Source organism: Eulemur rufifrons, chromosome 11 (genome assembly GCF_041146395.1).
Source record: "Eulemur rufifrons isolate Redbay chromosome 11, OSU_ERuf_1, whole genome shotgun sequence".
Lineage (NCBI taxonomy): Eukaryota > Metazoa > Chordata > Mammalia > Primates > Lemuridae > Eulemur > Eulemur rufifrons.
Window position 1 is genome coordinate 2439084 of NC_090993.1, and position 27001 is coordinate 2466084.

General features: G+C 41.2%; 1 protein-coding gene and 1 pseudogene across 2 annotated transcripts in view; both read right to left on the reverse strand.

Annotated features, from left to right (window-relative positions):
• Positions 1-5847: 5847 nt before the first annotated feature.
• On the reverse strand, positions 5848-6997 carry LOC138393359 (uncharacterized; annotated as a pseudogene).
• The window catches only part of ACBD3 (acyl-CoA binding domain containing 3), a 31248-nt gene continuing 10642 nt past the window's right edge, over positions 6396-27001 (reverse strand). The window contains exons 2-8 of one of the 2 annotated variants that reach the window (XM_069484622.1): positions 23849-23990; positions 23058-23198; positions 19773-19931; positions 17856-18030; positions 13832-14018; positions 10975-11259; positions 6396-7211 (exon numbers count right to left, since the gene is read on the reverse strand). In XM_069484622.1, the coding sequence (XP_069340723.1) occupies positions 7000-7211; positions 10975-11259; positions 13832-14018; positions 17856-18030; positions 19773-19931; positions 23058-23198; positions 23849-23990 (1301 nt within the window). In that variant the 3' untranslated portion in view covers positions 6396-6999. Of the gene's footprint in view, positions 7212-10962; positions 11260-13831; positions 14019-17855; positions 18031-19772; positions 19932-23057; positions 23199-23848; positions 23991-27001 lie in introns of both variants that reach the window. The other variant, XM_069484621.1, reaches the window with a different exon arrangement.

Consider the following 27001-nt stretch of genomic DNA (forward strand, 5'->3'; position numbering starts at 1 on the left):
ATTTAGGGCTAATAAACGGTACATTTAAAAATGGTTAAAATGGGGCCAGGCGTGGAGGCTCACGCCTGTAATCCTAGCACTCTGGGAGGCTGAGGTGGGAGGATCGCTTGAGGTCAGGAGTTCAAGACCAGCCTCAGCAAGAGCGAGACCCCATCTCTACTAAAAAGAGAAAGAAATTAGCAAGGTGTAGTGGTATATGCCTGTAGTCCCAGCTACTCGGGAGGCTGAGGCAGGAGGATAGCTTGAGCCCAGGAGTTTGAGGTTGCCGTGAGCTAGGCTGACGCCACGGCACTCCAACTCAGGCAACAGAGCAAGACTCTGTCTCAGGAAAAAAAAAGGTTAAAATGGGCTGGGTGCAGTGGCTCATACCTATAACTCTAGCACTCTGGGAGGCTGAGCCGGGAGGATTGTTTAAGGCCAGGAGTTCGAGACCAGCCTGAGCAAGAACAAGACCTTGTCTCTACAAAAAATAGAAAATTAGGTGGGCGCGGTGGTGTGCACCTGTAGTCCTAGCTACTCAGGAGGCTGATGCAAGAGAATCCCTTGAGCCCAGGAGTTCAAGGCTGCACTGAGCTATTATTGTGCCTGGGCAACAGAGTGAGACCCTGTTAAAAAAAAAAAATCCAAAGAACAGATGGCACAAAGAGAGAAAACAGCAAAACTGTATATTCAAATCAGGCCGGGCGCGGTGGCTCACGCCTGTAATCCTAGCACTCTGGGAGGCCGAGGCGGGTGGATCGCTCAAGGTCAGGAGTTCGAGACCAGCCTGAGCGAGACCCCGTCTCTACTAAAAATAGAAAGACATTATATGGACAACTAAAAATCTATATAGAAAAAATTAGCCAGGCATGGTGGCGCATGCCTGTAGTCCCAGCTACTCGGGAGGCTGAGGCAGTAGGATCGCTTAAGCCGAGGAGTCTGAGGTTGCTGTGAGCTAGGCTGACGCCACGGCACTCACTCTAGCCTGGGCAACAAAGTGAGACTCTGTCTCAACAAAAAAAAAAAAAACAAAAAAAAACAAAAAACTGTATATTCAAATCCAATCATACCGATAATCACTACATTAAATGTAAATTGTCTAAACACGCCAATTAAGAGAAAATGATTATCAGATTGGATTTTTTAAAAAAGACCAAACTAGACCAAACAAGGAACCCACTCTAAATACAGACATAGATAAGTTAAATGTAAAAAGATGGAATAAGATATATCGTGTAAACTTTAATCCAAAGAAATCAGGAGTGGCAATATTAATACCAAATGAAATAGACTTCAGAACAAGGAATATAACTTAAGGATGAGAAAATACATTAATATTAAAGGGGCCAATTAATCAAGAAGACACAACAATCATAAATACGTATATACTCAACAGGAAGCTTCAAAATAAATGAAGCAAAAATTGCCAAAAAAAAAAAGAAAGGAAAAAAGAGGAGAAAGAGACAAACCCATAAACTAAAGAATTCAAAACTCCTCTGTTGGTAATTGATAAAACAGGTAGACCCTAAGACCACCACCAACCAACTTGACTTGCTTCACATTTATAGAACTTTCCACCCAGACTATATATTCTATTCAAGTGAACACAGAACGTCAACTGAGAGAGACCATTCTAGGACATAAAACAAGTCCCCCAATAAATTTAAAAGAATCGAAACAATGGAATTAAATTGCAAATCAACAACTGTTAAATGAAATCATTTTATACAAAAATCAAAAGCACTTTACAAAACCATACTATTTACTTTTCACAGCAACATAAATGTGTCATAAAAACCCCATGGAATGATAAGCATCAAAATCAGGAAAATGGTTATGTTTGGGAGGAAGAAAGGGGGATGGTAGTTGGAAAAGGTACACAGGGCTCAAACTCTTTCACTAATGCTTTATTACTTAGACAAGAGCTGAGGCAGAACAGGTAAAATGGCGAACGTGACCCATGTAGGTGGTACACGAGTACTCACTCACGCTCTACACTTCTCCGTATGCTCGCATTGCATCATAATTTCGAATTGCATCATAACTGAAAATCGGAAAAAAAGGCCAGGAAGAAAAGTTTCCAAAATGGTAATAACTGTTACCTCTTAGTGGTAGGCTTATGATTTTATTCTTTTCAACTATATATACTGTCTAAAGTTTTTAGAGTACATGTGTATGGCTTTAATAAAGGTAAAAAAAAAGATCAATGAAAGTTACGCATTTTGAAACTCACCTGATGAAGGCAGCCTGCTCACCGTGAACTACAATCTGCTTCTTCGTAACAGACACTTACCCTTCTCTGCGCTGTGGCCGGATGCTCGGCTGACTGCCCAGGTGGACACACTGCGGCTGGGGCGGGCTCCGCAGCAAGTACTTGCTGGTGGAATGACGGGACGTGAACAAAGGTGAGGCTTTTCCCCTAAACACTGGGCACGGGTCCCCGCACCCCTGATTGCCTACCTGGGTTGAAATGGGAACGAGACCCCCGCAAGCCAGCTTCTAACCACGAGTACAAAAACACCACCTCCCTTAGGATGGTGGAGCAACAAAATGAGATTGGGCCCCTGCACTGCCTGTTTCCTGTGGCCTGTACGTGAAAGCAAACGGTCTTATTTGAGCCATTTTATTTTTGAGTCCCTGTTGCCCCAGATCATCCACTATGCTAATTAATAAAGGCAGGAAGGACCACTTAAAGGCTGTACCTTCCATCTCTTGCACTGAAGATACCATTTAAGAATAAAGAACTATCAATCTTTTAAAAATGCAATCTAAGCTCACATTAAAAATCATGCATCTCCACAATTCATCTGTACATTCAGTGCAATATTCCAACATAAATCTCATTAAGATTTTTCATGAAATGTGACAAACTAATTAAATTCATATGGAAGAGCCAGGCACAGTGTCTCATGCCCCTAATCCTAGCATTTTGGGAAGATGAGGCAGGAGGATTGTTTGAGGCCAGGAGTTTGAGACCAATCTAGCGAGACCTTGTCTCCACAAAAAATAAAAAAATTAGCTAGGTGTCATGGTGTGCACTTGTAGTTCCAGCTACTTGGGAGGCTGAGGCAGGAGGATCGCTTGGGCCCAGGTGTTGGAGGTTGCAGTGGGCTGTGATGACGCCACTGCACTCTACTCCAGGAAACAGAGTGAGGCCGTGTCTCAAAAAAAAAAAAAAAAAATTCATATGAAAGAAAGGTATAAAAACAGGTAAGAAAAATTACCAAAACAACAGGATTTACCTTGTATCAAAATATAAAATTATAGTAACTTAAAAAGTGTGATATTAGCACATAAATGGTCAGACAAATGGAACAGAGTAAAGAAACAGGCGTATATAAATGGAAATAAGCAAAAGCCATAAAGGAAAAAAATGAATAAAACTGACAACATAATTCAAAACATCTATGACCAAACACCTAAACAGACACCACAAACTGACCAGCTTCTACCTTTCATTACAAGAAGAATCAAGCAAAATAAGCACTTGAAATGACAGTGTGATAAATTCAAAGGGCACTGGAGGACAATAATCTCCTTGGTCTTAAAAAATTTTAAATAAGAAAACTGAAGACTCATGGGCAAATATATGTGAGATAAAAGTCTAATACCAGCCGGGCATGGTGGCTCATGCCTTTAATCCCAGCACTCTGGGAGGCCGAGGAGGAAGGATCACTTGAGCTTAGGAGTTCCAGACCAGCCTATGCAAGAGTGAGACCCCGTCTCTACTAAAAATAGAAAAATGAGTGGCGAGGTGGTGAGAGCCTACAGTCCCAGCTACTCGGAAGGTTGAGGCGGGAAGATCACTTGAGCGTAGGACTGAGGCTGCAGTGAGCTACAGTGACACCACTGCACACTACCTGGGGTGACAGAGCGAGACTCTGTCTCAAAAAAAGAAAAGTCTAACACCAACTCACACGTATTTTGAGAAGTCAGTGAATGGAAATGAAGTTAAGATTTGCTCTACCCTAAGCAGATGTACAGGCGCACACATTTTTAGGGCACAGACAGAAGTGCTGAGCTGAGCAAAGGCTGGGACAGAAGCAAAGACGGGTTTTGGTTGTAGACTGCTGCACTCTAAGCCCCAGTGAGTTGTAAGTGATCATTTATTATTTGAACTGGTTGCTCTCTTCTTCCGTAAGACAGATGGTCAGGACTCACCGGCATCGTTTCCAAGATGTGCTTACATCAACCGCTCTCCTTAACTGTTCTTCAGGGCGCCCCGCACGGCAGAAATACTGAGATGATGACCTCATTCCGTCTCCAGATTTCGAAAGAGAACAAAACTGAACACCCGGCCACTCTGCGTCTCAGAGGGGTCCTTCTTAGCAGCCGTGTCCTGACCGTCCACATCCACACAGCTGCTCTGCCATCGCCAAGCTCCGAGCACCCCGGAGGAGCGACTGTAAAATACGCTGGCTCCGCGTACTTCCCGGAACACACTACACACACGGTGGTGTAGGCAAACCATTGTATAACCCAGCTGTTTTCAGTAAGAAAAGTCAGTCATTTTCCTTGCATTAAAAAGTCTGGGGCCAGGTGCAGTGCCTCATTCCTGTAATCCCAGCACTTTGGGGGGCCAGGACAGGAAGACTGCTTGAGCCCTGTAGTTTGAGACCAGCGTGGGTAACATGGCAGAGACCCCATCTCTACAAAAAAAAAAAATTTTTAAATTAGCTGGGTGTGGTGGCACGCGCCTTAAGTCCCAGCTGTTTGGGAGGCTGAGGCAGGAGGATCGCTTGAGCCCAGGAGTTTGAGGCTGCGGTGAGCCATGATCTCGTCACTGCACTCCAGCCTGGGTGAGAGGGAGACCCTGTCTCTTGAAAAAAAAAAAAAAAAAAAAAACAAAATCCCAAGGTAACAAAAAACAAGCCTGGAAATATTTTAATGTATTTTTAACTCAGCAGGGTAATTCGTAGGAAAACTAATCAGCCAGAAAGAGTTTCTTGCTGATCTTCAACTAGAGCCTTTTAAAACAAAAAATCTAAAACGTACCTTCTTGTCCTACCCAAAGGATGGAATATTGTACTAACGCTTCAGAGAGTAACTATATTAATGAAACATCAACAAGGTACAGATAAACATTTTAATTGATTAAATATATTATTTTCAGGAGTTTTTTGAAATCGCACTTGTACTGTACTAATCAACCGCCGAAGGCAATAAAAAAGTTTAAAACCAAAAATGTTCTGACGTGAACACCCGACAGGAACCGCCGCTACTGAAGTGACGCACACCGCTCCCGAGAACGACGACATTTTAGAAGATAATTCACCTTAACATGTGCAAGGACAAATTCGTAATCAAGGGCTGGAAGAAATATATATTAGTGCCTGCTTTTTAAAAGTTTATTTTACATTTTTAAATACAGTATTTTTCTCATTAAAAAAAAAAAAAAAAAGCCAGGAAGTGCCTAACTCCGTGGTTTCTATCCCGAGTGTACAGGAGAGCTGACGGACAGCCGGACAAAGGTTCCGGATATAACAGTATGGATACTTATGAGCTGGGACTGCTTCTCAAACGAAATTTAAAAACACAAATTAAGCACTGCTTCAGAGAAAATAATCCAGTTTCAGAACAACCAAAAAAGAACAGAGTTAGGTACGTATAAAACCAGGTATTAAAAAACAGAAAGAAATGCAGCACACAAAAAACTCAAACACCCCGTTATGTAGTGAATTGTATATACTGCAGCTAATCAATGGAAACCCTCCTACGAGAAGTGATTTATGATTTGAAATTTTAAAAATCTAAGTATTTCAGTAACAACATATAATAACAACATTAAGTGTATATTGCCATCTTTGTCATTTGCTATCTGGACCACCCTCCCATCTGGAAACAAGAATCTCTAGACTAGCCAATCACTTACACAAATTTGAGGCAATTAATCCATATTTGTTTTCAGTAAAGAAAACAGAGGTCTACCTCTTTCCATTAATAAAGACATAATACAGATTAAAGCTATAAAATTTAAGCATGGGCATGTGCATTTCCAATTCTCTTTAATTAGCAATTCCAAACTGGAATCATGTAGGGTTTGTGCCTAAGTAGTAACAAATTAAAAGAAAACGGACCATCCCTGGCAGTGATTCCATATTAGTGCAATGTTATTTCCCATACACTGAATTACATTTAAATGATTTTATGTATTTTATTTTAATTCAGTAGGTGCCAGTTTGAGTTTAATAAAACCTCTAACTGTATTCTTCTTTGTGCAGAAAAGTTTCAATTTGAGATGCTCTAGGAAGCCAAATCAAAACAAAAACTAATTAATTTTATTTTGTTACTAGTGACATGAATACCAAATAAAGAGAGGAGGACTGAAAGTTTGTGGAGGCTCTCGGAGGATGTCTGACGTGTTCTACGTATCTTGATACTTCAGTTGTCAATTGGGTTTGCAATTCTAGTTTAAGATTATCTCTGAAAGTAATTCTCTGTGATACAACTCTAAACTAAACAGCTGCACCTAAAGCAAAACCAATCAAGGTCACTTGAACAAGATCAAATTGAGGCAATTTCTTTTTCTATTATAATCTGTGAGGTCTTGAGTTTTTAACTTTTAAAAGTTAGGACCTTCAATCAAAGCCAGCTGCACCTGACGTAGACTGTTAAACGTAAGGATCTCAAACGAGAGGGCACCGTGTCTATGGGCTCTCACAGAACATATGGAGGAGGCAGCAATGGACTAACCATCAGCCAGGAAAGGTCAACGTTGGGATGTTTTATTTCGGAGACTTTAAATATTTAACACGTAGCTCATGTGACTTCGGCATCCACTAGTGACTCTGTTGGTCAGCAACCAAGGGCTGGATGAGTCTGAGGAATCCTTTTTAACCCCGAAGTATTAATGCTAAAGAGTTTCAAGGAAATTCTGATTCCCAACAAGAGTTTACAAACCATCAGACCAAAATCGGTAAGTGAACACTGACTCCAATGCTCCACACAAGTCAAAAGAAATTTCCAAATTAAATGCCATCTTCTGCCCAACCCTAGACTCCAGACTTCGCAACAACATCTTTATCTAGTATAATAGACTCTGTAGTAGACTGATTTCGACCTCCACAAAGAGTAGGAGTTGTCAAACTTGAGGAGATAGACTCCTCGCCCTGGATACTGGTGGCTGCCAGCGTACACTTCCTCATGACAGTCCCGTCGATACACAGGCACAATCTCATCCAGCAGAGGCTTGTTGGCGTTCTTTTTGGCTTTCTCTTCACAACTAATGTTTTCTGTGAGAGAGAACAGAGACAAGTCAATGATCCAGGAAAAGCACTTTTGCATCAAGCAATTAAACTCTATCCTTTCTTTGAACAATGGCTCGTTACGAATTCTGTTGAACCATTCTACAAGTTATGGGCACGTGAGCACACATTCTTTCAAATACCCGAGCGTCTGCGACGTCCCAAGCACCGTTCTGGGCCCTGGAGCCCAGTGGTGAACATCTGCTGTGGGAACAGTCAGCATCCCCATCCCTCTCCGTGCTCTGACCACTGCTCCTGTTTCTGGACTCCATTTCCCCCTTCCATCTCCACTCAATTTCTAATTCCTCCCCAAAAGGAGGAATCTCATTCATCTAAGAACAAGGAACATGGTGCTCTCTCTCATCCTCCTCCTTCTCAATAATATGAGAGTCTTCTCCATTTTAGGAAGAGGAGAATGTCACTTATGAGGACTAGTACTTTCTGTATATCTTAAAAATGTAAAGAGTAAAATGAAAAAACCACGGTAAAGAGGTTTCAGAGACACCCGGAAAATTCAATTATTTTCACCATGCCTATTTAACCCGGAAATGATCCAAGTGGCAAAAAAAAAAAAAAAAAAAACCCAACCTCTGATTATAGATTTGCCCCAGTAAGTAGTTTTCTGAACTGTAAGGATATGAAGTTAGGAGGAAAAAAACCCCCTAGAAACCTACAGGAATGAGAAAATTATGAACCAGCTTAAAAGTCTCAGTTTAACATATTAAATATAAAAAACCTCAAGGAAAACAGGTCAAAGGACTATTCAGCACAGAAGATAAAAGACTTTAAGTTTTATAACATGGCAGAGTGAATGCTGGCACCATGAGTTAACTGGGTGACGTCTGTCAGTGCCACCATCTGCAATTTATAACAAGGTCATAACCAAAGCTTAGTCAGACTAAAAAAACAAAAACAAAACAAAACAAAAAAATAATAAAGCAATTTAAAACAAGGAAAGTCTGAGAAACTCACAGTTTAGAGGTGTTTAAAGAGACACAACGACTACCTACAATGTGGCATCCTGGATTAGATCCTGGAACATTAGGTAAAAATGAAGACAATCTGAATAAATATGGCCTTCAGGTAATAATAATGTATCCATATGGGTTCATCAGTTGTGGTGAATGTTCCATAGTACAATGTAAGATGTTAACAATAGAGGAAACTGCATGCCTGGTATACAGGTACTCTTCGTACTATCTTTGCAACTTCTCTATTAAAACTATTCTAAAATTAAAAGTTTACCAAAAAAAAAGAAAACGAAAGCAGATGACACTCTTATAAAAGTAGGTCCAAATCAGATTTGCTTTACCACAGCGATACTTACAAGTGAGCATCTTTCATGTACACATAACACAGGTTCAAAATGTACACGATTATCGATATCTAAGAAACAGAGTGGTCCATTAATAAGACCAAATTTTGTTCAAAATCTACAAAATTAAAGATTACTGGGATAGATGGAAAATGCACATTTCTTCCATTTAAGGAAAGACTTGGGAGCTGGAAAGCATAAAGCAAGCGGAGAACTGAGGCAGGGGGAGGGACGGCTGCACATGCTGCTTCGGAGAAAGCAAGCTCCTCTGTCTACCTTTCAAGACCTAAGGGGGAAAAACCAAACCAGCAAACAACAACAAAAAAACACTCTTTTTCATCTGCAGTCAAGCCAAAAAGGACTCCCCACAAAGTGCCCATCATGGTGGATAAGACCTCATGGCACAGTAACCTCCTAAGGCCTATGGACAAATGCAGTTTATGAGCCAAATCTTCACATAGGACAAAGTTATGCTCACTCTTAGCAAGCAATTCTTGGGAGCAATAAACCCTCACTGTTATTCCTGTTGATACACAGGTTTTAATGGATTTTAATGGATTAGTTTTAGCTGCAAAGTGCTTTATGATGAGGAATGGTGCAAGGGCGGGTAGGCAATGCCATCTTCCATTTGAGGGACACACGTTAGAGCTACCTTAGCCATCTTCACCAATGCTAGTTTCAACATCAGTAACCCCAAAACTATCATCAGCTGAGGGCTCAGACTAGGAAGTAACCTACTTTTAGAAAGAAGCTCTCTAGCAGGCAAGCCAGGAGAAATGTATCACTGCAACTGACTTCTGAACAGAGATTTCTTCTATACTTCTCACAAAACTCTTTTTATAAGTACAGTAATTTCTGCACGCGCGCGCACACACACACACACACACACACACACACACTTTCCCCCAGACATCTGCTAACAGTCTGATTTAATGAGTCCCTGTGATGCGTCAGAAAGGCCAGCGCAGGGCTTAGCCCTGGTCCCAATGTTGCTGAGGGGCACATGAGACAACAGTGGTAGCACCTGGCCCATCTGCTCAGGTCCCTTTCTCTCACTTCCTCCTGGTTTTTTTCACTTTCCTATTTTTTCTTTCTGGTCAGTAAATAGTATTTACGGGCACTGCTTTCCTTTGCTGCTGGGACTCGGGAATAACGACGGCTAAAAGCAAAACACCACAGAAGACGAAGCGGCTCGTGCTTCCACGTCTCCCAGCTCCACCGTGGACCTGCAGGGCATCGAGGGGTTGCAGATCTGCTTCTGGGCTGAGTCACCTGCAAGATGAACTGCAAGTTCTGGGACACCCTGACGGTTCGTGTAGATGGTGGTACAGAATAAAAATTATCTTTGGAGCTGAAAAACTCCCTGGCATTAAATTAAATATTAACTGTTAAATTGAACACTAAATTAAACTTAATTTCAAGAAGGGCCACGGCATACCTGCGGTGTGTGTTTCTACACGTGACCCCAGAGGGCCCAGAGTGGGGCACGGTTGGGAATATGATCGAGCAACTCTGTGCCTCAAAAGTTGAGCGAACTTTTAGGCTCGCTCCATGCACTTCCGACAACACCTCTTTACATTTATCCCAGTACAATCCCTATAAAACAACATTAACAACGCGCTTCAAGAACAAGCAGTCTATCTCCGAGTCACCTGAACGGTCAGTTAGTCCTGAAAAACTGAGAGAGGGTCCTTTTCTGTTCTCACCATCAGGCCTCCTTCGTATCATTCTCAGTCAAGTCAACAAACTTTAAGTGCTAAGTAGGTGTGCATAAAAGCCTCAAGTTGTAACTTTTCTGGGTAATAAAATTAAGAAGACCATCTTCTTCACAAGCAGTACATTTTATAACCTACTTCCTAGGTCAGGATAGTTTAGACTGAACTTGAAAACACCCAATTTTGTCTACTTATTCAGAGACAATAAAAAATTCCACTCTAGTAAAATAGAGATTTCCAAAGGGAGGAATAATTGAAATTTCTTTAGGTGGAATGTTCTGGTGAGTTTCTGTATTTACATAAGAAAAAAATCTTAGAATAATGACCTAAAAAGCTAATATCAGAAACATAAATTTAAATAAATTCCAGGGTTAACAGGAACTCTCACATGTTCCTTTAAAATTTTTCAAAATTATCTTGCGTATCTGGCTTTTCCACACAAAAGGCTGGAACTAAAATGGTATTCAGAAAGAGGTAAAATGACAAACTGCCAGACAGACTTTCCTGGCATCCAGAAAAATTCAGGTTCAGGTCCCAATCCCCCTATAGGAGGCTGGCGTCTCCTCCAACCTTTTCAGCTCAAGGTCCCACTAGTGAAGAGGCTGTTCCCTGACCAGGAAGCGCTAATCGGGAAGCATACGGCTTCAGGTATGTCTGACCCATGCACCACTTTCGCCACCACAGAACCCAGCAGCTACTGAATACAGACCAATGGGTCTACCTTCCTCCTCCTCGTCGTCATCGCTGGACTCACTGACGTGCACGCTGACAGCAGTGTTTGGAGAGTCTGTCCATTCAAAATACACCCCAAACCCAATGTCATAACTGTCTGTAGCAAATTCCCAAAAGAGATAGGATCCTTCTTCGTGGGTGGGTACTCGAACAGTGACCACTTCTCCTCGGCCCACTGTGATCACAGAATCTGCATCCTGCCGAATCTTCTCTTTAAAGTCTTTGATCTGGGGTCTCGTCCACATGGATGGAGCTGCTATTACTGGAAGAGATTCTAAAGACAACAGGAATTACAAAAGCTAGACTGAAGGAGCCTTCACCCTGCAGGCAGCAATATTCACACAGCACCACCCGTCTAGCTGCAGTCAGGCACCAAGCACGACATGGTCTAGCTCACTCAGATCAGGGAGTTGGGGGAATATAAAAGCCTCCCCATGAGTTTCTCCAGATTACTAAATTTAACAATGCCACAGGTACTCAGGGGTCATCATACTACTTCAAGTAACAAATGTGATCCTCATTGTTTTTTTTTTTGAGACAGAGTCTTGCTCTGTTGCCTGGGCTAGCGTGCCATGGCGTCAGCCTAGCTCACAGCAACCTCAGACTCCTGGGCTCAAGCGATCATCCTGCCTCAGCCTCCCGAGTAGCTGGGACTACAGGCATGCGCCACCATGCCTGGCTCATTTTTTCTATATATTTTTAGTTGTCCAGCTAATTTCTTTTTATTTTTTTTAGTAGAGACAGGGTCTTGCTCTTGCTCAGGCTAGGCTCGAACTCCTAACCTCGAGCGATCCTCCCGCCTCGGCCTCCCAGAGTGCTAGGATTACAGGCATGAGCCACCGCGCCCGGCCGATCCTCAATCTTTGAAGTCATTTTTTTCAATACTCTAATTATAAACAGGATTTAAGAGTGACTTTGGAAACTCCCTGACTGGAGCTACAGAAACATTCTGGCAAAGAAGAGAGATCTGGACCTAAGAATAAATTACTCTTCTGGATATGAACAAAGAAAACTGGGCTTTCACTTCAGTCTATCTGTTGGAAAAAAGTCTTGACCTCTGAGAATCCCACATTTCTAGGGGTTATTCTAAACGAGCTCAAAGAAACAGAAAAATCTGGACAGGATTAGAACCACTAGGGACTGAGAAAAAGGGGTAAAGTCTTGTTACTCAGCATTATCTACATGCACTGAACTACCCAACTCTTCCAGAGTTAATTATAGAGACTTTGATAAAAGATTTTCTCTCATTTAAAAATACTGGTATAAACCCTTGATAAGAAAGTTTGGGGGCAGTAAACCAAGGGATTTCAAGGTCTTTTCTGAAGCCATTTTCTGTTACTTGTCACTGACCACTGTCACTGAAATGCTCTTTTCTTCCTCCTTACTTAGTTAACTCCTAACTCCTGCCTCAGTTCTCAGCTCGATTGTCCCTTCCTCAGGAAAGCCTCTGGTGACCTCTCTGACTAGGTCACACCCCCCATAACACATGTTCTCAAACTGTAGTGTACCTCTCTCTCCACTGTAGTACTTACTGTATAGTTACTGCTACAGTTTACCTTTTTTGTGTTTATTTTGCCTCACCACTATACCCCGAATTCAAAAAACCTTCACCCAATTGTTGAAGGAATGAATGAGCTGCTCATGGGAAGCTAGTAGAGCTATGAAAAGTCAAAGCTATCTTCTAGGCAACATGGTCCTTTGGTCTCAAAAAATACAGTAATATATGGTAGCCAGCTTCCAAGATGGCCCCAGTGACCCTGACTTCCAAGTCTTCATGCACTTGGGAGGTTCAACGCCCAAAAGGTATCGGGGTTGCTATGTGTGACCAACAGAATATCGCGGAAGTGCTAATGTATTACTTACAAGGTCAGTGCTTTGGCTTTGGCATAAAAGGCACTGCCACTTCTGCCTTATTCTCTTTTGGATCACGTGCTCGCAGGGAAGCCAACCAGTGTGTGTGAGAACATTCAACTAACCCTATGGAGAAGTTCCATGGGGCAACGAACTGAGGCCTCCTGCCAACAGCCAGCATCAACCGGCCAGCCACGTGCGGGAACAACCATTTTGGAAGCAGATGGTCCAGTCCCGGTCAAGCCCTCATGTGACTACAGCCCCAGCCAACATTTTGACTGCGAACTCATGAGAGACCTTACGCCAGAACCATCCAGCTAAACTGCTCCTGAAATCCTGACCCACAAAAACTATGTGACATAATAAATGTTTATTGTTAGTTTAAGCTGCTAAATTTGGGTGTAATCTGTTACACAGCAACAGATAACCAATGTACATAATAAGACAAATGACATCTTTTGTCTTAAAAGTGTCCAAAAGACATCTGACTTGCTCTTCTACACTATTCTAAGGGTCTCCAGAAGCATCAGATTCTGACTAAAAAAAGTAAAAAGGTGTTTAACTCTCATAAATACATAATCACTCTCAAAAGCTAGTTAACCTGACCTTGTGAATTTGCTTTTTTTTTTTGAGACAGAGTCTCACTCTGTTGCCTGGGCTAGAGTGAGTGCTGTGGCGTCAGCCTAGCTCACAGCAACCTCAAACTCCTGGGCTCAAACGATCCTATTGCCTCAGCCTCCCGAGTAGCTGGGACTACAGGCATGCGCCACCATGCCTGGCTAATTTTTTCTATATATATTTTTAGCTGTCCATATAATTTCTTTCTATTTTTAGTAGAGATGGGGTCTCGCTCTTGCTCAGGCTGGTCTCGAACTCCTGAGCTCAAACGATCCACCCACCTCGGCCTCCCAGAGTGCTAGGATTACAGGCGTGAGCGACTGCGCCCGGCCTGAATTTGCTTTTAATGGAGTCTGAACTATGACACCAAACCATACCTTTTGGTCCATTCTCCAGGGCTTCTTCCGCAGCTTCTGGTTCAAGTTCTTTCTCAGAGTTGTCAGTGTGGGTTTTGGCCTGTCCGTTAACTGACATCATATCACTTGGCGCAGTCGCATTCACTTTTGATGACGCAGGCAAAGACGCCCCAGCCACTACCACTTCCTGTTGTTTCTGTAATGCTGCCTACAAGTCGAGAAAAAGTGAAGACACACTGACCAGGAAGGCGAATAAATGGGACATTTGCCCTGGAGTGCATTCTGACCACAGGCTTTTGCCCTACCAAAGTACTCTGCTCTAAGAAATCACTAATAAACTTTTTTTTTTGTTTGTTTTTGTTTTTGAGACAGAGTCTCACTCTTTCACCCCAGCTACAGGGCAGTGGTGTCATCATAGCTCACTGCAACCTCAAACTCCTGGGCTCAAGCGATCCTCCTGCCTCAGCCTCCCAAGTACCTGGGACTACAGGCGTGCACCACCACATCCGGCTAATTTTTTCTATTTTTGTAGAGACCGCGAGTCTCACTTATGATCAGGCTGGTCTCAAGCCCCTGGCCTGAAGTGATCCTCCCACCTCAGCCTCCTGGAATGCTAGGATTACAGGCATGAGCCATCGCACCTGGCCACTAATAAACTTTTATAAGGTTTTATCTTATCTATAATGAACAGCACAATATCAAACTGATAGCTAAAAATGATAAAAATTAATGTGGATGAGAAACTGTAACTGATCACATTTTTGTGATCTGAGAATCACGAGAAAAACTAAGAGGAAAAGTTAAAGTAGATAGAAATAATCAACCCCAAATAAAACTATTAAAGGCAAAAATTAGGCCAAGCATGGTAGTGCATGCCTGTAGTCCCAGCTACTCGGGAGGCTGAGGTGGAAGGATCGCTTGAGCCCAGGAATTTGAGGTTGCAGTGAGCTACAATGATACCACTGCACTCTAGCCTGGGTGACAGAGCGAGACCCTGTCTCAAAAAAAAAAAGGCAAAAATTGAACACCGTAATATATGTTCTTAAAATTGCTGGAAGAAGAAAATCTTCTTGATAAAATTCAAATTAGAAAAATTAAACTTAGTGGAAACAAATGGTCACAGAAGAAAATTCACAAAGGCAGAAGCCATAATTGGTAAAATCTGATATGAGCCCCCAAAGTAACCAACCAATCAAATATGGACAATTATTTTATTTTAATATGGACAAAAATAATCAATAAATTAATCACAGAAAATTTATGACAATTAAATTAAAAACTGTTAATATTATAAAATACTGATTTAATTAAATAGGCTTATAAAATGAAGTTTGAAGTAAAAATATTTTCTCAATGAAAATTTGTCACTATTTACATAAGTATGATTAAAATGTATATCCATTAATATGAAGTCAAAATGTCCTCTGAGTCAAAACCCAAAGGACAAGTACTTTGGGACACTGCCCTGTTGCCCTCCTAAATCAAGATAGATACTACTTGAAATATTTAAGTATTACTTAAGTAACTTTTGGGAGAATTATAACATACATATAGAAATGTACACAAATCATAAACTATACAATTTCATCAATTTTCATATGTCAAACATATCCATAGAATCAACACTCAGATCAAGACATTATCTGCATCCCAGAATCCTCCTTTGTACCCCTTTCCAGACACCTCCCCCAAGGGTTACAACCATTCTAACTGTAACACTACAGATTTGCTTTGCCTGTTTCTAAACTTTATATAAAGGGATTATATGGTATATGCTTTTTTTTATGTCTGGGTTCTTTCAACATTGTTTTTGTAAGGTTCATCTACAGGATCACAAGTAATTATATTTTGTTGTTTGCATTTATTATAGGCCATTCCATTGTGAAAATGTAAAATTGATTTTACCCATTGATTTATAACATGTAAGTAATGCTATTAACTAAAACACCAAGTCACACGCAAGCATATGTTCACTGCAGTAATAAATAAATAAATAAATAAATAAGGGGGGGAAGCCTTTGTAATCATGGCTTAGGGATAATGACATAGTTTGGCACATCTCTACACACGTTTCATTTACAAGCCAATTACTTAAATGAACAGCAACACCTTTTTCTGCTGCTAGTATATGCTCGTCACACACCTGAGATTTTACTTCTCCAAGGCCTAGATTTTCAGTAATTTCTGTATTAGTTTTCTAGAAAGGGTACCAGCTTCCAGAAGAAGTGCATACAACCAAAACAAGTCAGCATGCTCAGAACATTCACTGCATGACAGGAAAGCAAAAAAGCATCTTGCTGATGATCAGTAAGCCCTGCTCAGACGGGTCCTCTCTGCCGAGCCTTTCCCGAAAGGCTCCAGCAGAATGAGCTCCCCTCTCTGAGATCCCACTGCCCAGGAATCCACTGTATTGCACACAATAGACTGCAATCACTTATTTACATACTCCCTTTTCTATACTTTAGAAAGTTTTTAAAAAGCACTTAACGTAGCAAACACCCACCCATGTAACTACATCTGAAAATTAACAAGTATGCCCATTTTGTCATTTTGCTCAGTATTTATATAAAAATTAATACTTCACAGGTGTGACGTTCCCTTTGTTCCTTCCCTATTCCCTTTCCTTCTCTCTTCCCAGAGGCAACCGATCAATCTGATAGACTGACTTTGATCACTCTAATCTCAATTATGGCATTCTAATTCCATTTCAAAAATTCATGGTTTCGCCCTTCCTGACTTTCTTCTCATTAAGTGACCGCAACCTATAAACAGGACACTGTGTACGGGCTACGCTATTAAAACATTATAGATTTTACTCCTGCCTATTAAAGAAGCAGAAAAAGGGAAATGATATGCTCAAGTAGAAACAGGCTTCCGAGGACAGAGAATAAATCCCTCAAAAACACCACTTATCATCTTGAATAAACTCTAGTTTAATAAACTCTAGTTTGGCATCTTTTCCTCCTCTCTTGGATTACACAAAACCTGCGGTGCTTTTTAACTTCTCACTGATGCCAAGAACTCAGGGCAAGAGGTATTTCAGCTAAGGATATATACTTTCAAGGAACTCAGAGAGTTTGGCAAAAATAATAGATTACTTCATGTAACAGGAAATGCTGAGGAACTATAGTGTAACACTTTTCTTCACTCAGATTTTCTGACAGGTGTTAACTGCTTTATAAGCGAAAATTAAGTTAACTCGGATAGGTTACATTTAAGGAGGCATTTTATACCTCCACAAGATATAAAAAGTGAGTGTAAAATCAGTGTACCTTCCGTATGTACAAAACACTCTCACAGGGTAAGTACGTCCTCAGTTTATTCCTCTGACAGTCCTGTGACGCTAACAGGACAGCACTTGATTTTATATTCTGTGCTTATAGACGGGGAGACAAGCTAGCAAAGTCAGAGCAGTAATAGCTTTTCTGAGATCAAACAAGGCAATGGCAAAGCCAAGACAGAATCCAAGTGTTACCAGACCCCCAGTCCCATGCTCTTTCACCTCAGTCACCTTCTCCCACGTGGAAGCCAGCTATGTGGGGCAGGGATTTGGAGGAGGACTGCCACTGCGCTGTCATGAGCACTGCCTGGCTTTGGTGCCTACCACAAAAGGCAAAGGGGCTCAATCTAGCTCTGCAGAACTAGCCCATGGCCTAGGGGAGGGGAGTTCCCCGCTCAGAAGCTGTCCGGGCCTTTGACAGTGCACTGCCTGAAGGACGTCCTTGAACTAAGGCCAGTTACCCAGATCCTCATGGTTCCAGGGCCACTGGTAGGGTCCATGCCGGGCTTACTGTAAAGACAGTGGGCCTATTTGACTCCCAAAGACCTTTATGACAACGTAACAGCATCTGTTGCTTCAATATTGTATTTTCTCTCATAATTGCTAGTGCCATTCTACGGTTTGCCTAAAGGATCACCTAAAAGTTACTTTGTATCTCAGAGGCTATCTAATGCAAAATTCATTGGCAGATGTTAAAAAAAACCTTGGGTTCCAATGAAACTGAAAACCCTCTCTAAGGCTGAGTTCTGGGGTTGTCTGTCGTACCTGTTGCTGCGCAAGCTGGACTTGATACAACTGCTGCATATACTGCTGATAGTGCTGCTCCTGCAACTGGCGGATGAGAATCTGCTGCTGCTCGTAGTTCCCTGGGTACTGCTGGGCTGCGTACTGCTGGAACTGCACTGCAGTCTGGGAGTTTAAGGCTGCCATTATCTGCTGCCTAGAAACATTAAAAATATATACACTAGTCTGACTGCAGGAGATTGTTCATGACAAAATACAATGTCCTTATCACTCATTTTGATAGTGTGTAATTCTTAAAAATGACTAAGCTAATAATGTATACCAATCAGCATGTGTCCCAGACCCAGAAGCAAGATTTAAGAAAATAAATCTGGCTGCTAATTTTTACTTAGGTTTTTCATGGAAAATTTGGGATGGAGAATAAGCATACGGTCATCGTCATCACCAGCACCATGATAATTGCTAATACTTATTGTGCCCTTGCTCTGCGCCATGCAGCGTTCAAAGTGCTTACATGTACTAACCCCCTTAGAGCTCACAACAGCCCCATGAGGTTCACAGGGTTCAGTAACTCGCCCAAGGTTACACCACTAGTGCACGCGAGAGCCAGGATTCAAATCCGGGCGGTCTGGGTCCAGAGCTATACTAATTAGCCACGATGCTGTGAGAGAACAGACTGTTATCTACGGCAGGCATGAGGCATTTACTTAACTGTTGGCTATGGCTTCTCTACCTAAACACAAGAAAAACATTAAGAGGCAGAAGAATAGTTAAAAGATGTTATGGGTGTCCCTGGTAAGTATAAATAAAGTCAGTAAAAATTTGAAGGTCCACGGCATTTAATTTACAGTCTGCCTTAAAGAAGAAATACTGAAAATATTATCTGGGCATATTTGGTTTAGACATACTAATTTCTGTAAGCTATTATAATGCTCTTTTATTTTGTTTTCTAGATAAACCACGTTTCTTAACTCAGTTATGTGACCAACTTAACAAAGACCCCAAAGCCATCTATTAATAAATAGATAACGAAGCAGAAGCTCACAAGCTCCTCAATACAGCATGACAACTGGGTCCACCCAGGACACCCTCCCTCCCCACCCCCGACAAGAGCAGCATTCGAAGTCTCTCTCCACAACTGAATGAGGCCCTGGATTAGTATGAGGCTAGGGATGAAGCTTTTACTGAAGAACTACCCAGAAATAAAGAGGAGAAATCAACGGTCCCTCACGTTCTCCAGCTTAACCTGTAAACTGTGCCACCCCTAGAACAGCAGATCTTGTTCCCTGTGTGTTTCATGGGTGTCAATCACTGCCTTCTTGTACCCACTGCTCCCTCGTGCAGAGCTGGTCAGTCCCTACTGAGACAGCAGCTCTTATAGCCCCCACTGAATCTGAAACAGTCTCAGCCTCCAAGTCCTGTACTAGGGACCACGAACGGACAGCTGACACAGACTGGGCCAACGAGATTCTCTGTCCTGGGTATTTGTAACTGGGTCTCATAGATTCCAGCCAGTCTCCATCAGATGCATGAAAACAGACCACATAAATCCAGGCTGGGATAGCCCTGCATATGCCAAAGCAGGCAGTGACAATCTACAGAGAGCAGGAGGAACAAAGCAGAGACATAAGCTCAGAGAAGCAAAGACAAGAGACAAAGAGAGTACCTGAGAAACCTCCGCTCCTGCTTCCAGTCCCTGGGTTCTACAAGCAAATCCCAAATCCATCCAATACATTCCTCTTTTTACAACTAACTGACAGTCTGTTACGGTAAGGCCCTCTTTGGTAACAGATCATTGGTAAAAATGGCAAGTAGCTCATTCTACCTCCCTGTCACACAAATCACAGAACTATTCTAAGGCACACAACGGTAAAAAGCGAAGTCACAACAGTATGGTGGTCCTTTTCTCATTTTTAAATACAAGCCATCCAAGCTTACTTTTGTTGCTCCAGCCGAAGCCTCTCTTCTTCTATTCGCCTCCTTTCTTCTTCCTCCCGTCTAAGCCTTTCCTCCTCTTCTCGCCTACGTTTCTCTTCCTCCTTTTGCAGACGCTCTCTTTCTTCCTCTTCACGCCGCCTTCGCTCCTCCTCTTCCTTCCTACAAGGTAAAAGACAGAGAGAATGAACCCTATATATTGTCAGGGCTTTTTGTGGCCTTTTGTTTGTCTGCTTGTTTAGGAAGGGTCTTGCTATGTCGCCCTTGGCTAGAGTGCAATGGCATCATCATAGCTCCCAGCAACCTCAAACTCCCAGGCTCAAGTGATCCTCCTGCTTCAGCCTCCCAAGTAGCTGGGACTACAATACACGCCACCACACCTGGTTAATTTTTTATTTTTATACTTTGTAGTGATGAGGTCTCGCTATGTTGTTCAGACTGGTCTCAAACTCCTGGACTCAAGCGATCCTCCCATGTCTTGCCTCCCAAAGCGCTAAGATGACAGCCAAACTGCCACCCAGCCAAACCTTATATATTGAATCCTGTTTTAAAATAATTTAAAACTTTATTTCCCAGTGAAAACTGACACAACTTTTTTGGAGAACAATGTGGCCATATTTATCAAAATTTGAAATGCATACACTTCACTAGTAGAAACTTATCATATGGACTCAATCCTACAATATAAAAGATCACATCAAGAATTACTGTGGTGCAGCAATAGAAAATGGGGTCCACCAATAAGATGCTACTTAAATCATTATGATATACTTACACCCTGAAGGATTCCCCTCTAATACAGGCTCACAGCACTAAAAGCTTTTCCTCCAGAATACCTGCTATAGTTTTAACTACATTTGTGTGATAAAATCAGCAACACATTGGCCTTGCACGTTAAAGCCGAGGCTCCGTAAGGACAGAGATTGCCTATCTCACACCAGTGCGTCTGCAGGCTCAGCACAGGGCTGGACAGAACAAGCACTCAACAAACGTGCACAGACATGGAAAATTCACCCTGAAATGTCACACAGCCATAAAAAAACGACAGAACTACATGGCCTAATAAATAGGTAAAGACATTAAATACATTTGTTTAATGAAAAAAGCAGGTAAATACAAAGAAAAAGGTCTGGAAGGATAGATGCTAAATTTGTCGGTTATTATCTTTGCAAAGGGGAGTAGAATTACAAGAAAGGTGAAAAGGAAGATTCTTCAGTGTGTGCTTCATATATTGCTATACACGAAAAATCATTTATATTGCATATATTTGTGTACTGTTTCTGAAATTCTAAAAATTTTGAAAGTTTTTAATTTAAAAAAGAAGAGTTGGACTTCTAGGTGCAACCCTTACCCAGCTTTTGCCTACCCCCAATGCCCCTTTCCAACGAGAACACACTATACGGCACTAGGAACAGATACCTGATGCATTTAAGAGTGGGGTGGTGCACGGGGAGGCTGAAGATAGCACGAGAGGGAAGACTTCTGAGGACTGTCAGAGAAGACACCTTTTCTTGGTCCCACCATGAGAACTGCCTGGGTTCCCCCACTTTCCTCCCCTCAAACTCCTGCAAGTGACTAACACCACACCTGAGCCACAGCTAAGGCTCAAAGTATAGCAACAGCACGACCCACTTTTAATGTGTCACCGCTGGTACGGAGCAACAAGTTTCATCAGCCAGAGTCTAAGCTTCAGGACAGATGAAGTCTAGTCTTAAATGCTTTAGAAGAATTCTGTATGTACTTTGTCCCACAACCAAAGTGTATTTTTAAAAAGAAAATGCAGTTTTATATGTTAAGATAAGCAGTAATTTTTGATAATGCTTAAAGAAATATGAATATTTATCATTGAAATAAGAAATTAAAAAGCAGTGTATACATACTTCCAAAGACATTATAGCAATACCCCAATGATCCAACATCACTATACAGTGGAGTGTAGCACATAAATCCATTTTCCAGTTAAAGGAACCTCATTCCATTCTTATAAGAACCAAAGCTTTTCCTTTAGATTAAAAAAAAAAAAAAAAAATCTTCCCTTGGATAAATATCTTCTGAATATGTAATTAAGCCATTTCCTATTCTCTTAAGCAGGAATAAATTATATCTATTGCTCCGTCTCTTGATGACTCAGAGGTTCTAACTATAAACATAAAAGCTGTACTAAGTCAGGCTGGGCGCACAGTGGCTCACGCCTTTGGGAGGCCGAAATGGGAGGATCACTTGAGGTCAGGAGTTTGAGACAGGCCTGGGCAACACAATGAGATCCCATCTCTACAAAAAATAAAAAAATTAGCCAGGTGTAGTGATGCACGTTTGTAGTCCCCAGCTACTCAGGAGGCTGAGGAAGGAGAGATCACTTGAGCCCAAGGAGTTCAAGGCTCCAGTGAGCTATGAGTCCCACCACTGTACTCCAGCCTGGGCAACAGAGCGAGACCCTATCTCAGAAAAACAAAAACCACAACAAAAAAAATACACTAAGTCATAATACTGTGATGGAGAATTTACATTCTTATTATTAATAAATGGCCCCTGACTGCCAAGCTTTTATAATTCTTGTGTATTATTTTTCATAGTTTCTATCTTTTCCCTTACTATCGGAGCTATTTTCTCTTTTAATCTGGTATTTCTAATTCAGGTTAAGGTAGGAAACTAGAGAATGAACTGTTTCTAAAGTATAACTGAGGAAAACCTGGTTTTAGTGTAGTTTTCATTGCCTAGAAATTTTAGATAGTCAAAGCTGTTGAAAATATAACCTCTAGATAAATAAGGTGTAACTATAATTCTAATTCATAATCACAACATGGAATCCCATAAACATAAACAGCGCATTCAACAGCTTCTCCTCCAAACCCTGACAATAAGCCAGTGGGAGCCAATATGAATGTCTACACAGGCCTACCATGTAGCATAGCTGAAAACCATGAAATGGAGCATGAATATTCCAGAAGCTCAAGGGATAGCAGCAAAGGGTATGTGAGACCAGAGGATAGGGAGGAGGGAGTGACTGAGTTTATGGTGGAACTTACTCAGAAACTTAGTGTAGTAAGACAAAAGGAACACTGCCATGATGGGGGGAGGTTCCTTTTCAAGGTATAGCCAGAAGGAAGCGGCCCTCCTTCCCCACAGAACTCACAAGTACGTGCTCACATGAGGGAGCACGAACAACTGCCCCAAGAAGTGGGGCTCCACAGGAAGTGAGACCCCTGACCTAGAGCAGGCACCCGGCAAAGCAGAGGCATCAACATGGGACTGCACGGGGGTGAAGTATTCCGTGCCCTCAAACTTCACCTTTTTTTCTCTTGCTCTTCCTTCTCTATTTTGTGGGATGCAACATACGTTGAAAAGAGATGGCAACACCTATTTAGGAGCTTGACAAACTCTACCATGGCGTCCTCTTTGGACATGTTTCCCAGGGCTGCCCATTCTCTCCTGTAAAGAATAACAAGAAAAGTTACCTCCTCCTCTTAACAGAATGAGAACTTGATTTAATTTAAACCTAAAAATGAGTAATTCTCAATTATAACTAAAATGAAGAATGATTCTACTTATAAGCAAAAGGCTCAAAACTTCAAATTTCAACAAGCATGTATTAACTTACTAAATTAGATATGCCACATCTAATACAAATTTAATTTAACTGCATTGCTGGTAACGCCCATACAGCAAAAGGGTATCAATGCTTTATTCTCCTTATATCATATTTTAGTCTTAATTGAATGAAATAGTCAATGTATTCTTTTTTGTCACAATTCTCTCTGCATGTCCCAATAAGGGAATCAGTAACTACATATTTTAAATGGCTGCTTTTAATATTATTTAGGAAGAATCAAATGAAGCTGTACTTGTCTTATGTTCATAATCAGAGGAGTAAACTTCTTCCACAATATTTAGCCATAAACACCTCGAAGCCAAAAACAGATAAACATCTGAAGACTCCAGAAGCTGCAAGCAAAAATGTTTGTTTCAGTTTTTATTCTAAGCTAATGAACCAGCTAGTCACATCTTAACCAATACACACTGTACCCTTTTCCAGTGTTATTCTTACTTATTAAATTCACTATGCAGCAAAACATTGTTACCTCCTGTCATTCCCCAACACATCAAAGAATCCAACCTCAGGACAAGTGTCTGGATTATATGGGCCCATAAGAACCTGCTTATGCAGTGCCACAAGCTTCAGTTTTTCTTCGTAAGTTGGATGAAATGCTTTGCCATCTTTTTCTATAAAAAAAAAGAAACACACAACAATTAACACTGTGGCAAAATATATAATTTTCCGCATTATATACTGCAGGTTTGCATTAAGGTATGTCACAGAATGTCTGTGATAGGTATAAACACTATTATAGTGGGATTTTTATTTCAATTACTAAATTTTAATAGGGCCTAAGACAGAAATCCTTTATGCTGAATTATTATTATTTTTTTAAACAAGCCAACCACCAATATTTATGTCAAAGCTATTACAGAGAAGTCCGGCTGTTAAGCTGCAGTCAGGCACACATATATATGTCAGCGCACCACTTGACAACTTTTACACATATTAAAAACAATGTGGGCCGGGCGCGGTGGCTCACGCCTGTAATCCTAGCACTCTGGGAGGCCGAGGCGGGTGGATCGCTCAAGGTCAGGAGTTCGAGACCAGCCTGAGCAAGAGCGAGACCCCGTCTCTACTAAAAATAGAAAGAAATTATCTGGACAACTAAAATATATATAGAAAAAATTAGCCGGGCATGGTGGCACATGCCTGTAGTCCCAGCTACTCGGGAGGCTGAGGCAGTAGGATCGCTTGAGCCCAGGAGTTTGAGGTTGTTGTGAGCTAGGCTGACACCACGGCACTCACTCTAGCCAGGGCAACAAAGCGAGACTCTGTCTCAAAAAAACAAACAAAACAAAACAAAACAAAAACAATGTGCAACCATTGGTTTTTAAAATAGTTTTAAAAAATAATTTTATATTAGTCATTTTGATACGATCGTGCATAACAGGTTACATACACTTTGAAAGGCTGTATTCAAAAACATATCCATCCCAGAGGTAGTATAATGTGGCAGAAGGGACTTTGGAATCAGACGGCTCGGGTTTAAATGTCACCGGAGACATTTCCTAGCTGTGCAATCATTTAACCTCTCAGTTTGTTCATTGATAAAAATAAAGTGAGGGTTACACTGCTACTTCAGAGGTAATGGGATATTATTATTAATAATAACAGATGCTTTACCTTCCTTCATATTATGATTAGCGCTGGCAGATTTCCACATGGGCAATTAAGAATGAAGCCAGTTTGACCTATGAAGACTAGCTGCCATCACCGCTCAAAACCAGTATGCAGCTGGATGCTGGTAAAATGGGAAATCCTTAGAGACTAGTTCCGCTTCTTTGACAAGTGCTAGCATTAATTTGTGGTTGATCTAATGATAACAGACTACCCAATTAAAAAAAAAAAAAAGAGTAGAAAGTAGTATATGCTGCCTGCGTGTCACTAATGAGTGAGAAGAATATGGGTTGAAGGACATTAGCAGAAAACTCAGAGAAGAAAAAAATACAGAATTTGCCGATAGACATCCAAAAAGATATTCAACCTCAGTAGTCAAGGAAATACAAATTAAAACCATCAGCTACCAAGACCCCCTCCTCCCATCGATAGGTCAAAAAGTTAGATACAACAAACAGGTACCCACTCTCACATACTAAATGTTAAAGTACAAACGGGTATAGCTATCTTGAAGGGCAATTTGGCAACATACAGTGGTTCCCCCTTTTCTCCAGTGTAAACTTGAAATCATGGGCAGTATCAAACCCTGTATGTTTTATCCTACACATACATACCTGTGATTTATAAATTAGGCACAGTAAGAGATTCACAATAGCTAAGAACATAAAAATTATAATAGGCTGTAATAAAAGTTACATGAATGTTGTCTCTCTCAAAATATCTTACTGTACTGTATTCACCTATTTTCAGACCTCAGTTGACCCCAGGTAACTGAAACCGTGGAAAGCAAAACCACAGATAAAGAGCGACCACTGCATTTGAAAACTGTAAATGTGCAGGCCCTACGATTCAGTGACTCCAAATCTCACTGGAATTACAGTGGAGGCAAATATACAGGAGGAGGCAGATACAAGGCCGTTCATTGTAGCACTGTTTTCTTGTTACCGAAAGCAACTTAAAAGGTCATCAATACGGGAAAACAGAATAATGTGGTACACGCATGTGCCACATAATGACATTTCAGTCAAGGGCAGATTGCATATACAATGGTGGTCCCGTAAGATCACAGTGGAGCTGAAAACTCCCTATGGCTTAGTAATGTCCTAGCGTAACGCATTACTCACGCTGTTTATGGCAACACTGACGTAAACAAACCCACTGTGCTGCCAGTCGTAGAAAAGTACAGCACATCCAACCATGTACTGTACGTAACACTCGATAATGACAAACAACTATGTTACTGCTTTCTGTAACTACACTTTTTATCATTATTTTAAAAATGTACTCCTACTTATTAAAAAAACCCACATTAATTGTGAAACAGCACACGACAGGCCCTTCTGCGGGTGTTCTGGAAGAAAGCCTGGTTATCTCAGGAGATGACACCTCCATGCCCCGGAAGACCTTCCAGTGGGACCGGATGCGGAGGTGGAGGCAGATTGATATTGACGCCCCTGACCCTGTGTAGGCCTAGGCTAACGTGCATGTTTGCGTTTTAGTTTTTAACAAAAAGTTGAATAAAAATAAAAAATTTTAAAAATGGAAAAAGCTTATTGAATAAGGATATAAAGAAATATTTTTGTATGGCTGCATGATGTGTTTGTGTTTTAAGCTAAGTGTTATTACCGCAATCAGAAAGTTTTAAAAAAATTAAAAGTTTATAAAGGAAAAAAGTTACAGTAAGCTAAGGCTAATTTATTATTGAAGAAAAATACTTTTTAATAACTTTTATGTAGCCTAAATGTACAGTGTTTATAAAGTCTGCAGTAGTGCACAGTAGGGTCCTAGGCCTTCGTATCCACTCACCACTCACTCCCGGACTCACCCAGAGCAACTTCCAGTCCTGCAAGCTCCATTCATGGTAAGTGCCCTATAGGTGGACCATTTTTTTCTCTTTGACGCCACATTTTTACTGAACCTTTTCTATGGTAAGGTAATGCTTGGATATATAAATACTTACCACTGTGTTACAACTGTCTACAATACTCAGTACCGCAACAGGCTACATACATATAGT